General features: G+C 40.4%; 1 protein-coding gene across 1 annotated transcript; it reads right to left on the reverse strand.

Moving 5' to 3' along the window:
- Window positions 1–5,236: 5,236 nt before the first annotated feature.
- gstt2 (glutathione S-transferase theta 2) lies at window positions 5,237–18,713 on the reverse strand. Its single transcript, XM_084054714.1, has 5 exons — window positions 18,501–18,713; window positions 17,262–17,349; window positions 15,998–16,148; window positions 7,441–7,617; window positions 5,237–6,791 (listed from the first exon to the last, which is right to left on the reverse strand). Exons 1-5 carry the CDS (start codon window positions 18,604–18,606, stop codon window positions 6,645–6,647), a joined length of 669 nt encoding a protein of 222 aa, XP_083910840.1. The 5' UTR covers window positions 18,607–18,713; the 3' UTR covers window positions 5,237–6,644.
- Window positions 18,714–20,583: the final 1,870 nt, after the last annotated feature.

Here is a 20,583-nt window from a genome sequence, read left to right on the forward strand (position 1 = left end):
TGTCAGGGTGAAGGTCACCAGTTCAAATAGGATTATTTTGGGGGGTTACGGCCTGAAAAGTTTGGGAACCCTTGATATAGACCAGTGGTGGAAAAAGTACTCACATTTTTTACTTAAATAAAAGTATCAATATTGTATATAGAAATACTCTGTTACAAGTAAAAGTCTGTTACAAGTAAAAGTCCGGAATTCTACATTACTTGAGTAAAAGTACAAAAGTAATGGCATCAAAGGTAAAAAAGTGAAAGTACTCATGCAGAACGTCCCAGAACAATGCGTTTGTATAGGAAGGGGGCGTGTGCGTGTCTGATTAAATGCATATCAAATGTCTAAATACTGAATCAAGCAACTTAAAAACTATCTGGGGTGAAGTGAAACACAAGTAGACGTTAAAATGACCCCAAACATGTTTGAAAGTGAAATATCCCTTATGTTAACACTTCACTCAAGTCACTCCAAACCAAAATATGTCTGACCTACCATTTAAATTGGTTCACTGTCAACTCAATGTACATAGCTTGACATAGTAGTCACCCGCCACTATGAAGACCTTTTTAAAGCTAACTTTGCTGTGCTTCTAAAAAAAACAAACAAGCAGGACTTTGAACACTGGTCTCCATTACCTCTATCCCTTTCGGGGCGTATAATACAAACTCCATAAAAATGAACTTGCTCTCAAAATGCATTCACTTATTCCAGTCTATTCCAGTTTGCATACCAAAATCCTATTTCAATATGCTAGATCAATGTATTACTTATTTTATGTGGAACAAAAAAAGATCACCACGGCTATGTTAAGCATTTTTACAGACCAAAGAACCTTGACGGGCTTGCACAACCAAATATACAACTATACTATTGGTCTGCAAACATTAGAAACATGACATACTGGTAACCTCTTATCTCCATATCTTTTTGTAAATTAATGCTGTATTTCGGCATTCTAGTATGTCACACAAAAGTAGCAAAAATAACTGATCTACAAGCTCAAAATGCGTCGCATCGTGATACGTTTTGAGCTTGTGGATCTGCTATTGTTGCCATTTCCTGAAATTTGTTTGGGTATTTTGTAATTGTAATCCTGAAAAGTAACATTTTTATTTAATTTCAAATGCATTTAGTTATACTTATGTTAACTTTATGAACTTAAATACAAATACATTGGACAAAAACAAAGTCAATAAGCTACTAATATAGACTGTATAGAAGTAATTAAAGCGGGTCATGTTTACTTTGCATGTTTGGAATTGTAACAGCTGAAATCAATAATATATCACTATTCCGATATTAATGTATGTTGTAGATCATAGATGGGCAACTGGCGGCCCGGGGGCCACATGCAGTCCTCACCTTCACTTAATGCGGCCCGCAGGTTAATATCAGAATACTGATATATTATTGATTTCAGCTGTTACGATTCCAAACACGCAAACATGAGCCGCTTTAATTACTTCAGCCTATATTTATAGCTTAATGACTTGTATGAAAATTCTATGTTCTTTTTTAATGTCCAATATATTTGTATTTAAGTTCATACAGTTAACATAAGTATAACTAAATGCATTGGAAATTAAATAAAAATGTTACTTTTCAGGATTCCAATTAAAAAATAGCACAAAATCAAATCAGGATTCCAATTAAAAAAATAGCAGATCTACAAGCTCAAAACGCATCGTACTGCGACGCGTTTTGAGCTTGTAGATCGGCTGTTTTTGCTACTTTTGCGTGACAATGGCACAGTATATGCAATCTGGCCCTCTCTGGAGTGAGTGTGGAAATACAGTGGGCCTCTACATCATTAAAGTTGCATCACCCCTGATCTACAACTAAACTGACAGACAGACACACACACAGACACCAACTTGCAGTGATGGAAAAGTACTCACATGTTTTAAGTAAAAGTATCAATACCACAATGCAGAAATACAAGTAAAAGTACTGTATTAAAAACATACTTGAGTCGAAGTACAAAAGTATTGGCATCGAAAATGTACTCAAAGTACCAAAGTATAAGTACTCATCATGCAGAAATGTCTCTTTTTAAGTTTTCAAAATGTATAATAATATTTTGAAAATAGCAGTGGAGTGGAGTAAAAGTACAATATTTCTCTGAGATGTAGTGGAGTAGAAGTAAAAGTATTGAAAATTGGAACTCCAGTTAAGTAAAAGTTACTCAAAATTGTACTCAAGTAATGTACTTAGTTACTTTACACCACTGACTAGGCCCGCATAGCGTCAGCATCACGACCGTCATGGATTAACTTCAACCTGGTGTTTGCACTTTCTCTATTTACGGCCCGTACATCTACATAAACGTTCACATTTCAAATATAAAGTTTTTACTTCATGGCCACAAATGTTAAAATTCTATACGGGCCCTTAGAAGTACCCGTATCTTCCGTATTGTTCAATAAAAAGCATTTTAATCCGATCGGCGGCCATTTTCCTCATAGAGTTATAGTGTATCAGAGTGCAATACACCTCCAAACCGATAGGGTAGTGTAGTTTAAGGCATGGCGAAAAGACGGAGAAAATGGCCACCGAACGGATTACAATGCTTTTAATTGAAAAATACCGAATATACAGCTACATCTAAGGACCCATACATAATGATAACAACCGCGGCCATAAAGTAAGCAATTTATATTTAGAATCTGAACGTTTATATAGATGTAGGGGCCGTAAATTGAGAAAGTTCAAACACCAGGTTGAAGTTCATCCATGACTGTCATGATATAACATGTCATGTCATGTTTCAGGAGTCAGGACTAAAACAAACACGGTTCATATTCACTTCACACAACAATGCTTCATCCTCAGTAGTTGTTGCTTTTTTACCAAATCAAATAAAAGCGAAATTACACGCAATTTCATCAATTCCTTAATGCTAAGCAGTAAATTAGCTAATCTAAGTAGCTAACACACCTGTAGAAAACTCACCGTTTCATTTGGATGGAGATAATGTTTCCACAGTCTGGTCTCAATGTGATTTAACAGCTTGTTGTGAACACTGATAACTCTACTCAACGTCAATGTGGAGTAATGTTACATAATGAGTTGTTTATTTCACTATAAGACACAGTGGGTCACAGACATTTGTTTGCTGGTAGGTGTGTGAGAGGGGGAGGGGCCAACAATTAAAGGACTCAAATAGCCCCGCCCCTCCCTGCTTCTTAAGGCAGTGGTTCTCAACCTGTGGGCCGAGACCCCCAGGGGGGTCCCCACATGATTTTTTTTTTGGGGGGGGGGTCTCCAGATGACAGTGAAGTGACAATTTAAGGACTTTTAAGACAGTTTTAATACCTACAAAAAAAGTAAGAAAGAAAAGAAAAACACAATTACTGCATCAAAAGTAATCAACAAACTATACTATAAAAACGGATCGAACATTGGCCAGTGTCAAATAATATAAGAGGCAAAAAAGAAAAAAAACAGCCGATCTACAAGCTCACAACGCCTCACTTTGTGAGGCATTGTGAGTTTGTAGATCAGCTATTTTCACAATGCTTATCTGTGGAAGTCAAAATAAATTGAATGCCTCAACTCCTACAATCCCAGTGCTTGTCAGGGTGCTCACAAGCTACAAGCTCACAACGCGCCGTGTTGTGAGCTTGTAGATCGAACATTTTTGGCTAATGTTCCCCCCAGAATAGGGACGCTGGGGTTCAGGTGGTTAAACGACGAGTATAAAGTTATTTTCAATCAGTCATAATTTAAAGGAAACTTATATTCTCTCAAGTTTTCCCCTGTGACATGCTGTATCTTTGGGGGAAAGACGTATTTACGTAGCGTAATATGACATGAATGTAAGGTGCTATAAAGCAGGGGTCTTCAATGTTTTCAGGCCAAGGACCCCCTAGCTGAGAGAGAGATGAAGCAGGGACCCCCTACTCTATATTGTATAAAATTGTGTTTCAGATTAAACTTCTTCTGTTTACTTGGTCTGCTCTTTTTTCCCTATACACCTATATACCTCTTTGCCAAAGCTCACAGCGCCTCGCAGCGCGAGGCGTTATGAGCTTGTAGATCTGCTAATTTTGGCTAAAGTTCTCCTCAGAAAAGGGATGCTAGGGTTCAAGTGGTTAATGTAAAAAAAAAAAAAACATATCACACAAAGATTTGGCGGACCCCCTGTAGTAACTCTGAGGACCCCCTAGGGGTCCCGGACCCCCTGTTGAAGACCCCTGCTATAAACTTACATTGTTATTCAGGTGGTGCCATGTGGATGAAAAGGTTGTTTACAGGAGGAAAACGGTACCCTCTAGGGACCGTCTGACAAGTTAAGCGTGCACACATGTCGAGTAATAAATAACGACTGAGAGAAAGACTTTGGTTTTAATTGAACAAAGTTTAGGTTCAGTTCTAGCAAACAAAGACGATTCAGTCAAAGTGAAATAAGACAAAATAAGCCACCGCACTATTATAGGCAAGTCAAAGGAACGGTAGGTCTGCTGTATATCACCTTAACATAACGTTAGATAGATATTGTTTCAACTGGATATTGTGTGCTGTGCTACACGATAAAAAAAAAAGAAAATAAGAATGAATGAATGAATAAATGAATGAATAAATAATAGTTTCTTTCTTTGTTGCAACAATGCTCCTTTGGTTCTAGAGCACACGAGGCAACAAGGTAACAGACCAGCTTTACCTTCTCTATACCAGGGGACAGTGGTGGAAAGTAACTAAGTATTTGTACTTTACTGGAGAATTTCCAATTTCTAATAGTTTTACTTCTACTCCACTACATCTCAGAGGCAATTTTTTTACTTTTTACTCCACCGCAATTATTTGAAAACTTTAGTTACTAGTTACTTTGTGTAGATATAAATCATTACATTATAAAACATACATTGACCACTTTAGCCCTATTTTATACGATAGGCTATTGGAAAATAGCCGATCTACAAGCTCACAACTTGAGCTTGTTTTTTTTTTTTTTTTTGTATTTTTGTTTTTATATCATTGCGTTTTTTATTGATTTGATTGTGGATTTTATTTATTTAATTGTGGTATTTATACATTTATTGACCTATGGACTTCCATAGACGACCTCTTAGGGGTCCCAGACCCTCTGTTGAAGACATGGTATAGGAGGCGTCCTTTATTTTGAAGACATATATATGTGCTACCAGTATAGTTACTGTAATTTAGTTTATGTATGTTTGTAGTAGTAACAAAACAAAAAAAAACAATAATCATCTCATATGATCATGAAATTCACACTGAGGAAGACATCACAGCATTTTATTAATATTTACACCATTTAATTTTAATCAACGGTCTAATACAGTTGCATGGTGGTTAGACCCCAGATCAGTCACAATCAACCAATGAAGCTTATTAGTTCAATAAGGAAGAAGATTCAGTCTTGTGTGTGAACGCATTCGGTCACTTCCTCAAACGTCAGTCGTTCGTTTTTCCACCGTGTGGAAAAAGCCCGGTCAGTCAGTGACAAAAATGCAACATTTTCACTTTCATTGGACAAAACTACGTGAGGAGGGCAGAACCGTGGTGGAATACTTTAGATACTTTTGTGTGACGCTGTAGTGTGATCGAGTAGAGCGTTAGTTTACGAAAAACAAAACGAAATATCACTGCCTCTGAACCTCTCTTTTCAGCCAGCGACGAGCAACCCATCCCAGACCCTCGCTTCACCCCGGACCCTCGGACCCCCACTCAAACCCAGACCCTCTGAAGATGAGTCCTTCATTCATGACACTTTACATCACTTTGACTTTGTCCTTATTTACAGTTAGTGCTTTAAAAGGCTGTGATTGTTGATTATTGTTATAATATTTAAGTTATTCTGTTTGTTTTTATTTGTGTTTAGATTAGGGGTTGTAGTATTATTGTATTTCAATACTCTATTTACTTTACTCATTTCTTATCTTGTGTCGCTTATCTTTTATTACAAATATATATATATTCCATTCCGTCTCCCTTTGAGAACGGTGAGAAAGCACTATACTGTTTGTTCCCCTGAACTGTGGGTAATTCCCTTAGACAAAGTCTGCATGGATGCAGACTGACCCATTTCAAAGGGTAGGGACAGACAGCCCTGAAGTCCTCACAGACTTCACGTGAACACACGGCACGCCTAAGCTAGTACGCCTATAAGGCAGTAATTCTCAAACCTCTTCAAGTCAAGGACCCCCAAATTGACACATATTAGCCCGCGGACCCCCGTTTGAAAAGATATGCCAGGGATTTTTACGGCCATGGCAGTGATTCTCAATCAGTTTAATTTCAAGGATCCACAGTTTTTATATGGATTAAGCCAAGGACCAAGGACCTGTTAGGGTACATTTGTACGCTCTCAGAGTTACAGACACATAAAGGTCCATTTGGTTCATATTCCTAACTATCAATCATTTGGCTGGGGACCCCTTGGAACCCCTTCAAGGACCCCTGGGCGTACCCGGACCCCACTTTGAGAACCACTGCTGTAAGGGAGCGGATTGGAATCGGGCCAATTACACTCACCCAATAGTAAAGGAGCACAAGGATCCTAGATCAGTGATAGGCTATCGGACACTTGTCCAAGCAGAAAAAAAACAAAAACGCCAATCGCTGCGTTCAGTATGACATCACAGCCCTGCCCTCGCTCTGATTGGCTGGATATATGTGTGCCAGGTGTGATGTCAGAGCTTGGCCTTGTTTCTGTCACGGAGGGCATACAGCACTGCGTGGGCGTGGTCAAAAGACTCTCCGAGAGCCGATTGGATGCGACTTCTCCAGCGCTGCAGGTTTGGCCGGTCCTGCAGTACATCTCTACCACCGCCTAGAGGCTGGCAGAAGAACAGCAGACATAAATTATATGTTATTATAATTTTTTTACTTTGAACTTTTTAACCTTTACCCATTTCCGCGTCATTTTTAGATTTTTTTGGGCTATTCAAAAATAGCAGATCTACAAGCTCGGTGCCGCGCTACGAGCTTGTAGATCTGCTATTTTTGAAAGAAATCATGAAAGTTTGTGCAAATCTTTTGAATATAATTTTTTTAAGCAAACATTTTTTACTCAAATCTTTGCTTCTGGGGGATTGTACAAATATCTTCTAAATCCTACAGTTCTTTTATTTATTTAAAACCTATGTTTCTTTATCAGTGATTCTAAAAATTTGTCATGTCAAGGACCCCCAAAATTATATGTATTTGGCCGCCGACCCCCATCTCAAAATATGTTGTAATAGGGACCCCCCTCATTAGCAAAGATTTGAGTCAAAGATGTTCCCTTTAAAAATATATATATTCAAAGATTTGCACACATTTTCACGATTTTTCAAAAATAGCGCTATGAGCTTGTAGATCTGCTATTTTTGAATAGCCGAAGAAATCTAAAAATGCCACAGATGCGTTCCCCGGATTGAATGGGTTAAAGTATGATCATGTGACCCCCCACCCACGTTCATAAAATTACCCCCCATGACCTCTGACCTGCATGAGCTCGCAGATGGCCAGCAGGTCGGCCAGAGTGATGTCATCGCCACACAGGAAGGGCTGTCGCCGTAGAAACATGGAGTCCAGGAGGTCCAGGGTCGTGCCGAGCTGGGACAGAGCCCGGTCCAGTTTGGACGGGTCCGGACCGGAGCCCGACGCACGAGGGAGCAGAACCTGCAACAAAAAAAATAATGAAACACCCAATGTGTTAACACCGGGGTTGAACCAGTTTCGTTTTCCCTGCCTAATTCTGACCAGTTCAGAGTGTTTCCACTGAAAATTAACCCATTAAGACCTGGAACTGTGTCATTTTTAGATTTGAGTTAAAAAGCATTATTTGACACTTTGGGCTATTTTTTTTTAATTGTGAAAATGTGTGCAAATCTTTGAATATATATATTTTTAAAGCGAACATTTTTAAACTCAAATCGTTGCCTCTGGGGGTCCCTGGAACAAAATATTTTGATGGGGGTCCGCGGCCAAATACATATAATTTTGGGGGTCCTTGACATGAAAAAGATTGAGCACCACTGATACAGAAACATACTTTTTCAGAATACTGTTGGGATTTAGGAGACATGTAGAATCGGCTTCAGGTCTCAATGGGTTAATTGGTTCAGAACCCTAAAAGTTGGTACAGAACTGGAACCAAAAATTACTTTTTGCGTTTTTTCTTGCCGTGAGCTGGGAACCACAGTGTCTGTGTCTCTATTCTACAGGTTAGAACCACAGTGTCTGTGTCTCTATTCTACAGGTTAGAACCACAGTGTCTGTGTCACTATTCTACAGGTTAGAACCACAGTGTCTGTGTCATTATTCTACAGGTTAGAACCACAGTGTCTGTGTCTCTATTCTACAGGTTAGAACCACAGTGTCTGTGTCATTATTCTACAGGTTAGAACCACAGTGTCTGTGTCATTATTCTACAGGTTAGAACCACAGTGTCTGTGTCTCTATTCTACAGGTTAGAACCACAGTGTCTGTGTCTCTATTCTACAGGTTAGAACCACAGTGTCTGTGTCATTATTCTACAGGTTAGAACCACAGTGTCTGTGTCTCTATTCTACAGGTTAGAACCACAGTGTCTGTGTCTCTATTCTACAGGTTAGAACCACAGTGTCTGTGTCTCTATTCTACAGGTTAGAACCACAGTGTCTGTGTCTCTATTCTACAGGTTAGAACCACAGTGTCTGTGTCTCTATTCTACAGGTTAGAACCACAGTGTCTGTGTCAGTATTCTACAGGTTAGAACCACAGTGTCTGTGTCTCTATTCTACAGGTTAGAACCACAGTGTCTGTGTCATTATTCTACAGCTTAGAACCACAGTGTCTGTGTCTCTATTCTACAGGTTAGAACCACAGTGTCTGTGTCTCTATTCTACAGGTTAGAACCACAGTGTCTGTGTCTCTATTCTACAGGTTAGAACCACAGTGTCTGTGTCATTATTCTACAGGTTAGAACCACAGTGTCTGTGTCTCTATTCTACAGGTTAGAACCACAGTGTCTGTGTCTCTATTCTACAGGTTAGAACCACAGTGTCTGTGTCATTATTCTACAGTTAGAACCACAGTGTCTGTGTCTCTATTCTACAGGTTAGAACCACAGTGTCTGTGTCATTATTCTACAGGTTAGAACCACAGTGTCTGTGTCATTATTCTACAGGTTAGAACCACAGTGTCTGTGTCATTATTCTACAGTTAGAACCACAGTGTCTGTGTCATTATTCTACAGTTAGAACCACAGTGTCTGTGTCTCTATTCTACAGGTTAGAACCACAGTCTCTGTGTCATTATTCTACAGGTTAGAACCACAGTGTCTGTGTCATTATTCTACAGGTTAGAACCACAGTGTCTGTGTCTCTATTCTACAGGTTAGAACCACAGTCTCTGTGTCATTATTCTACAGGTTAGAACCACAGTGTCTGTGTCTCTATTCTACAGGTTAGAACCACAGTGTCTGTGTCATTATTCTACAGTTAGAACCACAGTGTCTGTGTCTCTATTCTACAGTTAGAACCACAGTGTCTGTGTCATTATTCTACAGTTAGAACCACAGTGTCTGTGTCATTATTCTACAGTTAGAACCACAGTGTCTGTGTCTCTATTCTACAGGTTAGAACCACAGTGTCTGTGTCATTATTCTACAGTTAGAACCACAGTGTCTGTGTCATTATTCTACAGTTAGAACCACAGTGTCTGTGTCATTATTCTACAGGTTAGAACCACAGTGTCTGTGTCTCTATTCTACAGGTTAGAACCACAGTGTCTGTGTCTCTATTCTACAGGTTAGAACCACAGTGTCTGTGTCTCTATTCTACAGGTTAGAACCACAGTGTCTGTGTCTCTATTCTACAGGTTAGAACCACAGTGTCTGTGTCTCTATTCTACAGGTTAGGACCACAGTGTCTGTGTCATTATTCTACAGGTTAGAACCACAGTGTCTGTGTCACTATTCTACAGGTTAGAACCACAGTGTCTGTGTCTCTATTCTACAGGTTAGAACCACAGTGTCTGTGTCTCTATTCTACAGGTTAGAACCACAGTGTCTGTGTCACTATTCTACAGGTTAGGACCACAGTGTCTGTGTCATTATTCTACAGGTTAGAACCACAGTGTCTGTGTCTCTATTCTACAGGTTAGAACCACAGTGTCTGTGTCACTATTCTACAGGTTAGAACCACAGTGTCTGTGTCACTATTCTACAGGTTAGAACCACAGTGTCTGTGTCTCTATTCTACAGGTTAGAACCACAGTGTCTGTGTCACTATTCTACAGGTTAGAACCACAGTGTCTGTGTCTCTATTCTACAGGTTAGAACCACAGTGTCTGTGTCTCTATTCTACAGGTTAGAACCACAGTGTCTGTGTCTCTATTCTACAGGTTAGAACCACAGTGTCTGTGTCATTATTCTACAGGTTAGAACCACAGTGTCTGTGTCACTATTCTACAGGTTAGAACCACAGTGTCTGTGTCATTATTCTACAGGGTAGAACCACAGTGTCTGTGTCTCTATTCTACAGGTTAGAACCACAGTGTCTGTGTCTCTATTCTACAGGTTAGAACCACAGTGTCTGTGTCTCTATTATACAGGTTAGAACCACAGTGTCTGTGTCATTATTCTACAGGTTAGAACCACAGTGTCTGTGTCTCTATTCTACAGGTTAGAACCACAGTGTCTGTGTCTCTATTCTACAGGTTAGAACCACAGTGTCTGTGTCATTATTCTACAGTTAGAACCACAGTGTCTGTGTCTCTATTCTACAGGTTAGAACCACAGTGTCTGTGTCATTATTCTACAGGTTAGAACCACAGTGTCTGTGTCATTATTCTACAGGTTAGAACCACAGTGTCTGTGTCATTATTCTACAGTTAGAACCACAGTGTCTGTGTCATTATTCTACAGTTAGAACCACAGTGTCTGTGTCTCTATTCTACAGGTTAGAACCACAGTCTCTGTGTCATTATTCTACAGGTTAGAACCACAGTGTCTGTGTCTCTATTCTACAGGTTAGAACCACAGTGTCTGTGTCATTATTCTACAGTTAGAACCACAGTGTCTGTGTCTCTATTCTACAGTTAGAACCACAGTGTCTGTGTCATTATTCTACAGTTAGAACCACAGTGTCTGTGTCATTATTCTACAGTTAGAACCACAGTGTCTGTGTCTCTATTCTACAGGTTAGAACCACAGTGTCTGTGTCATTATTCTACAGTTAGAACCACAGTGTCTGTGTCATTATTCTACAGTTAGAACCACAGTGTCTGTGTCATTATTCTACAGGTTAGAACCACAGTGTCTGTGTCTCTATTCTACAGGTTAGAACCACAGTGTCTGTGTCTCTATTCTACAGGTTAGAACCACAGTGTCTGTGTCTCTATTCTACAGGTTAGAACCACAGTGTCTGTGTCTCTATTCTACAGGTTAGAACCACAGTGTCTGTGTCAGTATTCTACAGGTTAGAACCACAGTGTCTGTGTCTCTATTCTACAGGTTAGAACCACAGTGTCTGTGTCATTATTCTACAGCTTAGAACCACAGTGTCTGTGTCTCTATTCTACAGGTTAGAACCACAGTGTCTGTGTCTCTATTCTACAGGTTAGAACCACAGTGTCTGTGTCTCTATTCTACAGGTTAGAACCACAGTGTCTGTGTCATTATTCTACAGGTTAGAACCACAGTGTCTGTGTCTCTATTCTACAGGTTAGAACCACAGTGTCTGTGTCTCTATTCTACAGGTTAGAACCACAGTGTCTGTGTCTCTATTCTACAGGTTAGAACCACAGTGTCTGTGTCACTATTCTACAGGTTAGAACCACAGTGTCTGTGTCATTATTCTACAGCTTAGAACCACAGTGTCTGTGTCATTATTCTACAGGTTAGAACCACAGTGTCTGTGTCTCTATTCTACAGGTTAGAACCACAGTGTCTGTGTCATTATTCTACAGGTTAGAACCACAGTGTCTGTGTCTCTATTCTACAGGTTAGAACCACAGTGTCTGTGTCTCTATTCTACAGGTTAGAACCACAGTGTCTGTGTCTCTATTCTACAGGTTAGAACCACAGTGTCTGTGTCATTATTCTACAGGTTAGAACCACAGTGTCTGTGTCATTATTCTACAGGTTAGAACCACAGTGTCTGTGTCATTATTCTACAGGTTAGAACCACAGTGTCTGTGTCATTATTCTACAGGTTAGAACCACAGTGTCTGTGTCATTATTCTACAGTTAGAACCACAGTGTCTGTGTCATTATTCTACAGTTAGAACCACAGTGTCTGTGTCTCTATTCTACAGGTTAGAACCACAGTGTCTGTGTCATTATTCTACAGGTTAGAACCACAGTGTCTGTGTCTCTATTCTACAGGTTAGAACCACAGTGTCTGTGTCATTATTCTACAGTTAGAACCACAGTGTCTGTGTCATTATTCTACAGTTAGAACCACAGTGTCTGTGTCATTATTCTACAGGTTAGAACCACAGTGTCTGTGTCAGTATTCTACAGGTTAGAACCACAGTGTCTGTGTCATTATTCTACAGGTTAGAACCACAGTGTCTGTGTCTCTATTCTACAGGTTAGAACCACAGTGTCTGTGTCTCTATTCTACAGGTTAGAACCACAGTGTCTGTGTCTCTATTCTACAGGTTAGAACCACAGTGTCTGTGTCTCTATTCTACAGGTTAGAACCACAGTGTCTGTGTCTCTATTCTACAGGTTAGAACCACAGTGTCTGTGTCATTATTCTACAGGTTAGAACCACAGTGTCTGTGTCATTATTCTACAGGTTAGAACCACAGTGTCTGTGTCTCTATTCTACAGGTTAGAACCACAGTGTCTGTGTCTCTATTCTACAGGTTAGAACCACAGTGTCTGTGTCACTATTCTACAGGTTAGAACCACAGTGTCTGTGTCATTATTCTACAGGTTAGAACCACAGTGTCTGTGTCTCTATTCTACAGGTTAGAACCACAGTGTCTGTGTCATTATTCTACAGCTTAGAACCACAGTGTCTGTGTCATTATTCTACAGGTTAGAACCACAGTGTCTGTGTCTCTATTCTACAGGTTAGAACCACAGTGTCTGTGTCATTATTCTACAGGTTAGAACCACAGTGTCTGTGTCTCTATTCTACAGGTTAGAACCACAGTGTCTGTGTCTCTATTCTACAGGTTAGAACCACAGTGTCTGTGTCTCTATTCTACAGGTTAGAACCACAGTGTCTGTGTCATTATTCTACAGGTTAGAACCACAGTGTCTGTGTCATTATTCTACAGGTTAGAACCACAGTGTCTGTGTCATTATTCTACAGGTTAGAACCACAGTGTCTGTGTCATTATTCTACAGGTTAGAACCACAGTGTCTGTGTCATTATTCTACAGTTAGAACCACAGTGTCTGTGTCATTATTCTACAGTTAGAACCACAGTGTCTGTGTCTCTATTCTACAGGTTAGAACCACAGTGTCTGTGTCATTATTCTACAGTTAGAACCACAGTGTCTGTGTCTCTATTCTACAGGTTAGAACCACAGTGTCTGTGTCATTATTCTACAGGTTAGAACCACAGTGTCTGTGTCTCTATTCTACAGGTTAGAACCACAGTGTCTGTGTCATTATTCTACAGTTAGAACCACAGTGTCTGTGTCATTATTCTACAGTTAGAACCACAGTGTCTGTGTCATTATTCTACAGGTTAGAACCACAGTGTCTGTGTCAGTATTCTACAGGTTAGAACCACAGTGTCTGTGTCATTATTCTACAGGTTAGAACCACAGTGTCTGTGTCTCTATTCTACAGGTTAGAACCACAGTGTCTGTGTCTCTATTCTACAGGTTAGAACCACAGTGTCTGTGTCTCTATTCTACAGGTTAGAACCACAGTGTCTGTGTCACTATTCTACAGGTTAGAACCACAGTGTCTGTGTCATTATTCTACAGCTTAGAACCACAGTGTCTGTGTCATTATTCTACAGGTTAGAACCACAGTGTCTGTGTCTCTATTCTACAGGTTAGAACCACAGTGTCTGTGTCATTATTCTACAGGTTAGAACCACAGTGTCTGTGTCTCTATTCTACAGGTTAGAACCACAGTGTCTGTGTCTCTATTCTACAGGTTAGAACCACAGTGTCTGTGTCATTATTCTACAGGTTAGAACCACAGTGTCTGTGTCATTATTCTACAGGTTAGAACCACAGTGTCTGTGTCATTATTCTACAGGTTAGAACCACAGTGTCTGTGTCTCTATTCTACAGGTTAGAACCACAGTGTCTGTGTCTCTATTCTACAGGTTAGGACCACAGTGTCTGTGTCTCTATTCTACAGGTTAGAACCACAGTGTCTGTGTCTCTATTCTACAGGTTAGAACCACAGTGTCTGTTTCTCTATTCTACAGGTTAGGACCACAGTGTCTGTGTCTCTATTCTACAGGTTAGAACCACAGTGTCTGTGTCATTATTCTACAGGTTAGAACCACAGTGTCTGTGTCTCTATTCTACAGGTTAGAACCACAGTGTCTGGGTCTCTATTCTACAGGTTAGAACCACAGTGTCTGTGTCTCTATTCTACAGGTTAGAACCACAGTGTCTGTGTCTCTATTCTACAGGTTAGAACCACAGTGTCTGTGTCTCTATTCTACAGGTTAGAACCACAGTGTCTGTGTCATTATTCTACAGGTTAGAACCACAGTGTCTGTGTCTCTATTCTACAGGTTAGAACCACAGTGTCTGTGTCATTATTCTACAGGTTAGAACCACAGTGTCTGTGTCTCTATTCTACAGGTTAGAACCACAGTGTCTGTGTCATTATTCTACAGGTTAGAACCACAGTGTCTGTGTCTCTATTCTACAGGTTAGAACCACAGTGTCTGTGTCTCTATTCTACAGGTTAGAACCACAGTGTCTGTGTCATTATTCTACAGGTTAGAACCACAGTGTCTGTGTCTCTATTCTACAGGTTAGAACCACAGTGTCTGTGTCTCTATTCTACAGGTTGGAAGATGCAGATGCGATATATATAAACAATGGTAAAAGTATAGTGAAAAATAATCATATTTCTTTTCTGTCCATTTCACGGGGGAAATTCAAAGAAAAGGGAAACTATTTTCTGCCATTGTCAATTGAATTTCCCCCGTGAAATGGACAGGCCGACCGGTCGTATTGCAATCGAACCTGTGGCGCCCGGCGACTCCTGCTCTACAGGCGGCGCGCTAACACTGGTGGAAACATAAGCCGGTTTCGTGAAAAGCACCGAGGTTCCAAAAAGCTTCTTCCAAGAATTCTAGAACCAAAGGTCTTTTGGTGGAAAGGGGGGCCTGTCAGAGCTGCTATACAATTACTATACCGGTGGTTCACAAACATTTACATTTCAAGGACTACCATAACTCTGAGAGTGTACAAATGCAGGGGTTAAAGCAAAAAAGAATCCCAAGACTGAAATTTATTTTCAGACCATGTCCCAATATGTGATTTTTGATTTTTAAACATGGCACATGGAATCCTCAAGACTGAAATCAGTCCCCAGGACTGAGAACTTTAATCCCTGCAAATGGAACCGTCCATTTGGTTCCATTTGTACACTCTCGTGTACAAATGGTTCGTAGTGAATGTTTTGCAAAGACGTGAAACTTTATTATTCTGCCTCTTGGACAGGTCACACTGGAAGAGAGACGTTGTCTCAGTGTGTTTTTTACTGGTTAAATAAAGGTATAAAAAATAAATAAATGACAAAACCCTGTTGATTTTACTAGTTGAAGAAAATAAAAAATCATACTGTGTGTGTGTGTGTGTGTGTGTGTGTGTGTGTGTGTGTGTGTGTGTGTGTGTGTGTGTGTGTGTGTGTGTGTGTGTGTGTGTGTGTGTGTGTGTGTACCTCCATTATAAACACACTAGTGGCATGCGGTCGTATGTGTTTGTGTGTGTATGTGTGTGTGTGTGTGTGTGTGTGTAACTCCATTATAAACACACTAGCGGCGTGCAGTCGTGTGTGTGTGTGTGTGTGTGTGTGTGTGTGTGTGTGTGTGTGTGTGTGTGTGTGTGTGTGTGTGTGTGTGTGTGTGTGTACCTCCATTATAAACACACTGGCGGCGTGCGGTCGTGTGTGTGTGTGATGCCAGGCGGTGTATTCGTCCACTCGGGCCCTCCTCTCTGGTTGCCGTGGATACCAGTGTTCTGGGACGTTGTGTTTGTTTACCAGGTACTTGAGGATGGCATCGCTATGACAACAACAACAACAACAACAACATTAACCAACCGGAAAAAAATAAACAAAACCAGTATAGAACTAGATGAGTCTCCGCCAGGCCGGGTTGCCGACCCAGTGTCTACCCTGTGTCAGTCGTGGGATGCAGCCGTCATCAAAGTACTGACCATTGGAAATACTCCAGTAAAGTTGTACTTAACCCTTTAAGACCGGGAACGCATCTGTGTATCATTTTAAGAATGATACACCGAGTGCCGCACTATGAGCTTGTATATCTGCTATTTTTAGAAAATCCTGAAAATGTGTGCAAAATCTTTTATATACATTTTTAACTCAAATCTTTGCCTCTGGGGGTCCCTGGAACAAAATATGTTTAGATGGGAGGGGATCCGGACAAATATATATTATTGTGGGGGTCTTTGACATGAAAAAAGTTTGAAAACCATTGGTATTATAGCAACATAAGTAAAAAACAATGTTTTAAAATCCCCAGAAGCAAAGATTTGAGTTAAAAACTTTCGCTTTAAAAAAGTATATATATATATATATTCAAACTAAAGATTTGCACACATTTTCACGATTAGAAAAAAAAATAGCATATTAAATCTGCTATCTATATATAGCCAAAGAAATCTTAAAATGACACAGATGCGTTCCCAGTCTTAATGGGTTAAGTACAGTACTTGAGTAAATGTACTTAGTTACCTTACACCACTGACCACAACAGACAGAGGACACACAGACACACAGACAGACACACAGACAGACAGACAGACACACAGACAGACAGACAGACAGACACACAGACAGACAGACAGACAGACAGACAGGGGCTTTCGGCCCTGCCGGCCTCGCTGAGGCTATGAATAAATATATCGTCTCTGTCGGGTGGAATTAAAATTCAAAGATATCAAAAGTAGCAGCTCAAAATGCGGCGCGAAGCGACGCGTTTTGAGCTTGTAGATCTGCTACTTTTGATGTTGTTGTGTAACGCTGTAGTATGATCATGTAGGGCGTTAAATTTTTTTTTAAACACACAAAACGTACAAATATGGAGATGAGAGGTTTCTGCCCGACAACAACAACGCTATGGCAGTACGTTTACTTTAATAGAATGACCTCTGACCTCTCGGTGAGGACAAACCCGTCGTCCTCCAGAACAGGAACCTTCTGCATGGGATTCAACCTGGAGAACTCTGGACTACTCTGCTCTCCTACACACACACACACACACACACACACACACACACACACACACACACACACACACACACACACACACACACACACACACACACACACACACTCCATTAAACAACTACAACAACAGCACACAGCTATCTTCTGTCAGAGGAGGCATGCATGATTAAAATCCAGTCCACTGTATTAAATGGCATTGTACTTTAGTTTACATTTAAGTTCATAAAGTTAATATAATGTATAATACTGATTGAGTGACTGTGGACACAGCTTTAACACAGTGTACAAATGTAACCAAATGGACTCGTTTGGGTCCATTTGGTTACATTTGTACTGTCAGAGTTACCCAGCTGGCAAAGGTCCATTTAGAACCCCCTCAAGGACCCCTGAGTGTCCCTGGACCACACTTTGAGAACCAAAGGTCTTGTGGACCCCCTAAACCCCCTCAAAGACCCCCTAACCTCCTGGTCCAGTGTACATTATGTTGTCCTTATAACTGGGCCAAAGCTCATTAGGACTAAAGTTCAAACCAGGACATCAAACAACTTCCAGCTGAGGAGCAGCGCGCCGGAACATGACATGGATTAACTTCAACCTGGTGTTTGCATTTTCTCCATTTACGGACCAATCATCTACATTAACGTTCATATTTCAAATATAAAGTGCCTACCTCATGGCCACGGATAATACAATTATGTACGGGTCTTCAGGAGTATCAGTATCTTCCGTATTGTTCAGCAAAAAGCATTTTAATCCGATCGGTGGCCATTTCGGTTGGGAGGTGTACTGCACTCTGATACATTATAACTGTAAGAGACAATTGCCACCGATCGGATTAAAATGCTTTTTATTGAACAATACGGAAGATACGGGTACTTCTGAGGACCCGTATAGAATTGTAACATCCGTGGCCATGAGTTAAGAGCTTTATATTTACGTTTATGTAGATGTACGGACCAGAAATGGAGAAAGTGCAAACACCAGGTTGAAGTTCATTCATGACGGTCATGACAGACGACCGTCATGAGAACCATGGCTAAGCTGAGGATCTATAGTTTAGTTACTTTACTTAAACTACTTCTTAAGTACTTTACGTACATGGTAACTAACTTACAACTGGTTATATATAATAGGTACTTTACGTACATTAATATAATCAACTCACCTCTCCTGAGCGCCACCGTGCGGACAGTGTGAGGTATGTTGTTGAAGTTTAACAGAATGTGCACGGCTCTGCACGGCTGAGACAATAAGTCTAAATAAACCTTCATGCTTTTGATTGATTGATTGATTTACTGCTGACAGATTGATAGGAGATCAAAGCTAAAACATTGATACATTGTAACGCTTCTTCTTCTCCGACCTTTACTCCTTCCGAGTCCGACGACGCGACATAGTGTTGCCAGATTATGTGAGAGAAATAAGCAGCCAGGTCTAGGAAAACAAGCCCAAAATAAGCAAATAGGGCACTTTGAGGCAGTGTTGTGTTCTACTTTTTTTTTGAAGGTATACTATGATTATTCCCTGCCTCCCACAAAATGTAAAAAATTTGCACGCGCCCCACAAAAATATTTAATGTGAAAATTTTCCGCGCGCTTCGCGCGCGTGTGTGGCCCACAAAAACATTGAATGTGAAAACAAGAGCAACGCTGGAATCGACAGGCTGGTTTTCCTTATTGAGTGTAGTGTCAGCAGATGAGAGCAGAGAGCGATTCTGTCCGGGACAGTGGTCGTGTCTCTGCCTCTGGTGCAGCAGACGGAGGCTGTTCTGGAGACGCATCAGATGGGGCACTCTAATCACTGCCTGATTAAAGTAGCCTACTTCATTAGTATTCGCGTCGTTGTTAATGTGTGAATTCCGTCGCAGCCATTACTTATCATCACCTCAAGAACAATAGCTTCACACTTGATAAGCCATCAACTCAGAGTTAGCCCACATTCTTGCTGCCCCCCCTGCCTTGGGCATTTAGCGTATCAGAGCGTATCACAGCGTATCAGATACGCTGTTTTGAACAGTTTTTGAAGGTATACGATGGCGACGAAAAATAATCTCAAGGTGTACGCCGTACACAGCATCTGACGGTAGAACACACCACTGCTTTGAGGCCATGACTCTTTAAACCTATATACTGTATATACATTGAAAATAGTAGATATACAAGCCCAGAGCTTGTAGATCCCAAATAAACAACTACACTTTAGAAACCAGACCCCCTAAAAACTTGCAACTTTACAGAAGAATAAGCCCAAAGTCGCTTATAATAAGTGGACATGGCAACCCTGCACAACAACAAGACAATTTCCGTCTGGCATTTCAAAATAAAAGCTTCTTTGCTTATTGAAGTGGTTCGGCACCTCCCCGTTATTATAACAATACGTTATTATAGTAACTTATAGTTATTATAAGTAATCTTTATGCAAAATGTCCCCTTTCACAAGGTATCATGTATAAAATGTATTAAAATCTTTTGAAAAGATCTGCAACCTCAGCGACACGTTGTGGCTTTTTTCAGATAGCCAAAGTTAAATTGGGCTGAATTAGATAATGTATGTTTTGTAATAATAATTAAAATCTTCAAAGTAACAAGTAACTAAAGTTTTCAAATAATTGCAGTGGAGTAAAAGTACAATATTTGCCTCTGAGATGTAGTGGAGTAGAAGTAAAAGTACTGAAAATTGGACATACTCTGGTAAAGTAAAAAATACCTCAACATTGTACCTAAGTACAGTACTTGTCTTGAGTACATGTACTTAGTTACTTACCTAAAAAAAAATGCCTGAAGTATTATTCTAGCCAACTGTGTCTAAAATGGTGGCTGAGCAGTGGTGGAAAAAGTATTCAAATGTATGCCATGTGTAGGCTACACTCTCAGAGTTAGAGACCCAAATACGACTCTCGTAGATGTATTTTATGATTCTGACATTTTAAATCTACGAGAGTCGTAGGGAACATCCCCCATGGACAACTGGCCTGTACAGGCTCCTAGCCTCCTGAACTAATTGTTCGGAGTTCTAGTGCAATGTAATAATCCATATTTTTCAATAAAGAAGTGTTTTAATGCCGTCTGTGGCCGATTCTGTCGGAAGTTCCCAATGGTGACAAAGTGCATCCGGAAATACAAAAAAATTAAACAGGAAGTAAACGAGGGGGGGGGGGGGGAGCTTTGTACATGTTTGGAGCCCGTACAGGCTAGGAGCTGAAAGTCCAGTTGTCCATGGGGGATGTTCCCTACGACTCTCGTAGATTG

This window comes from Gymnoscopelus microlampas (assembly GCF_963454915.1).
Source record: "Gymnoscopelus microlampas genome assembly, chromosome: 4".
NCBI lineage: Eukaryota > Metazoa > Chordata > Actinopteri > Myctophiformes > Myctophidae > Gymnoscopelus > Gymnoscopelus microlampas.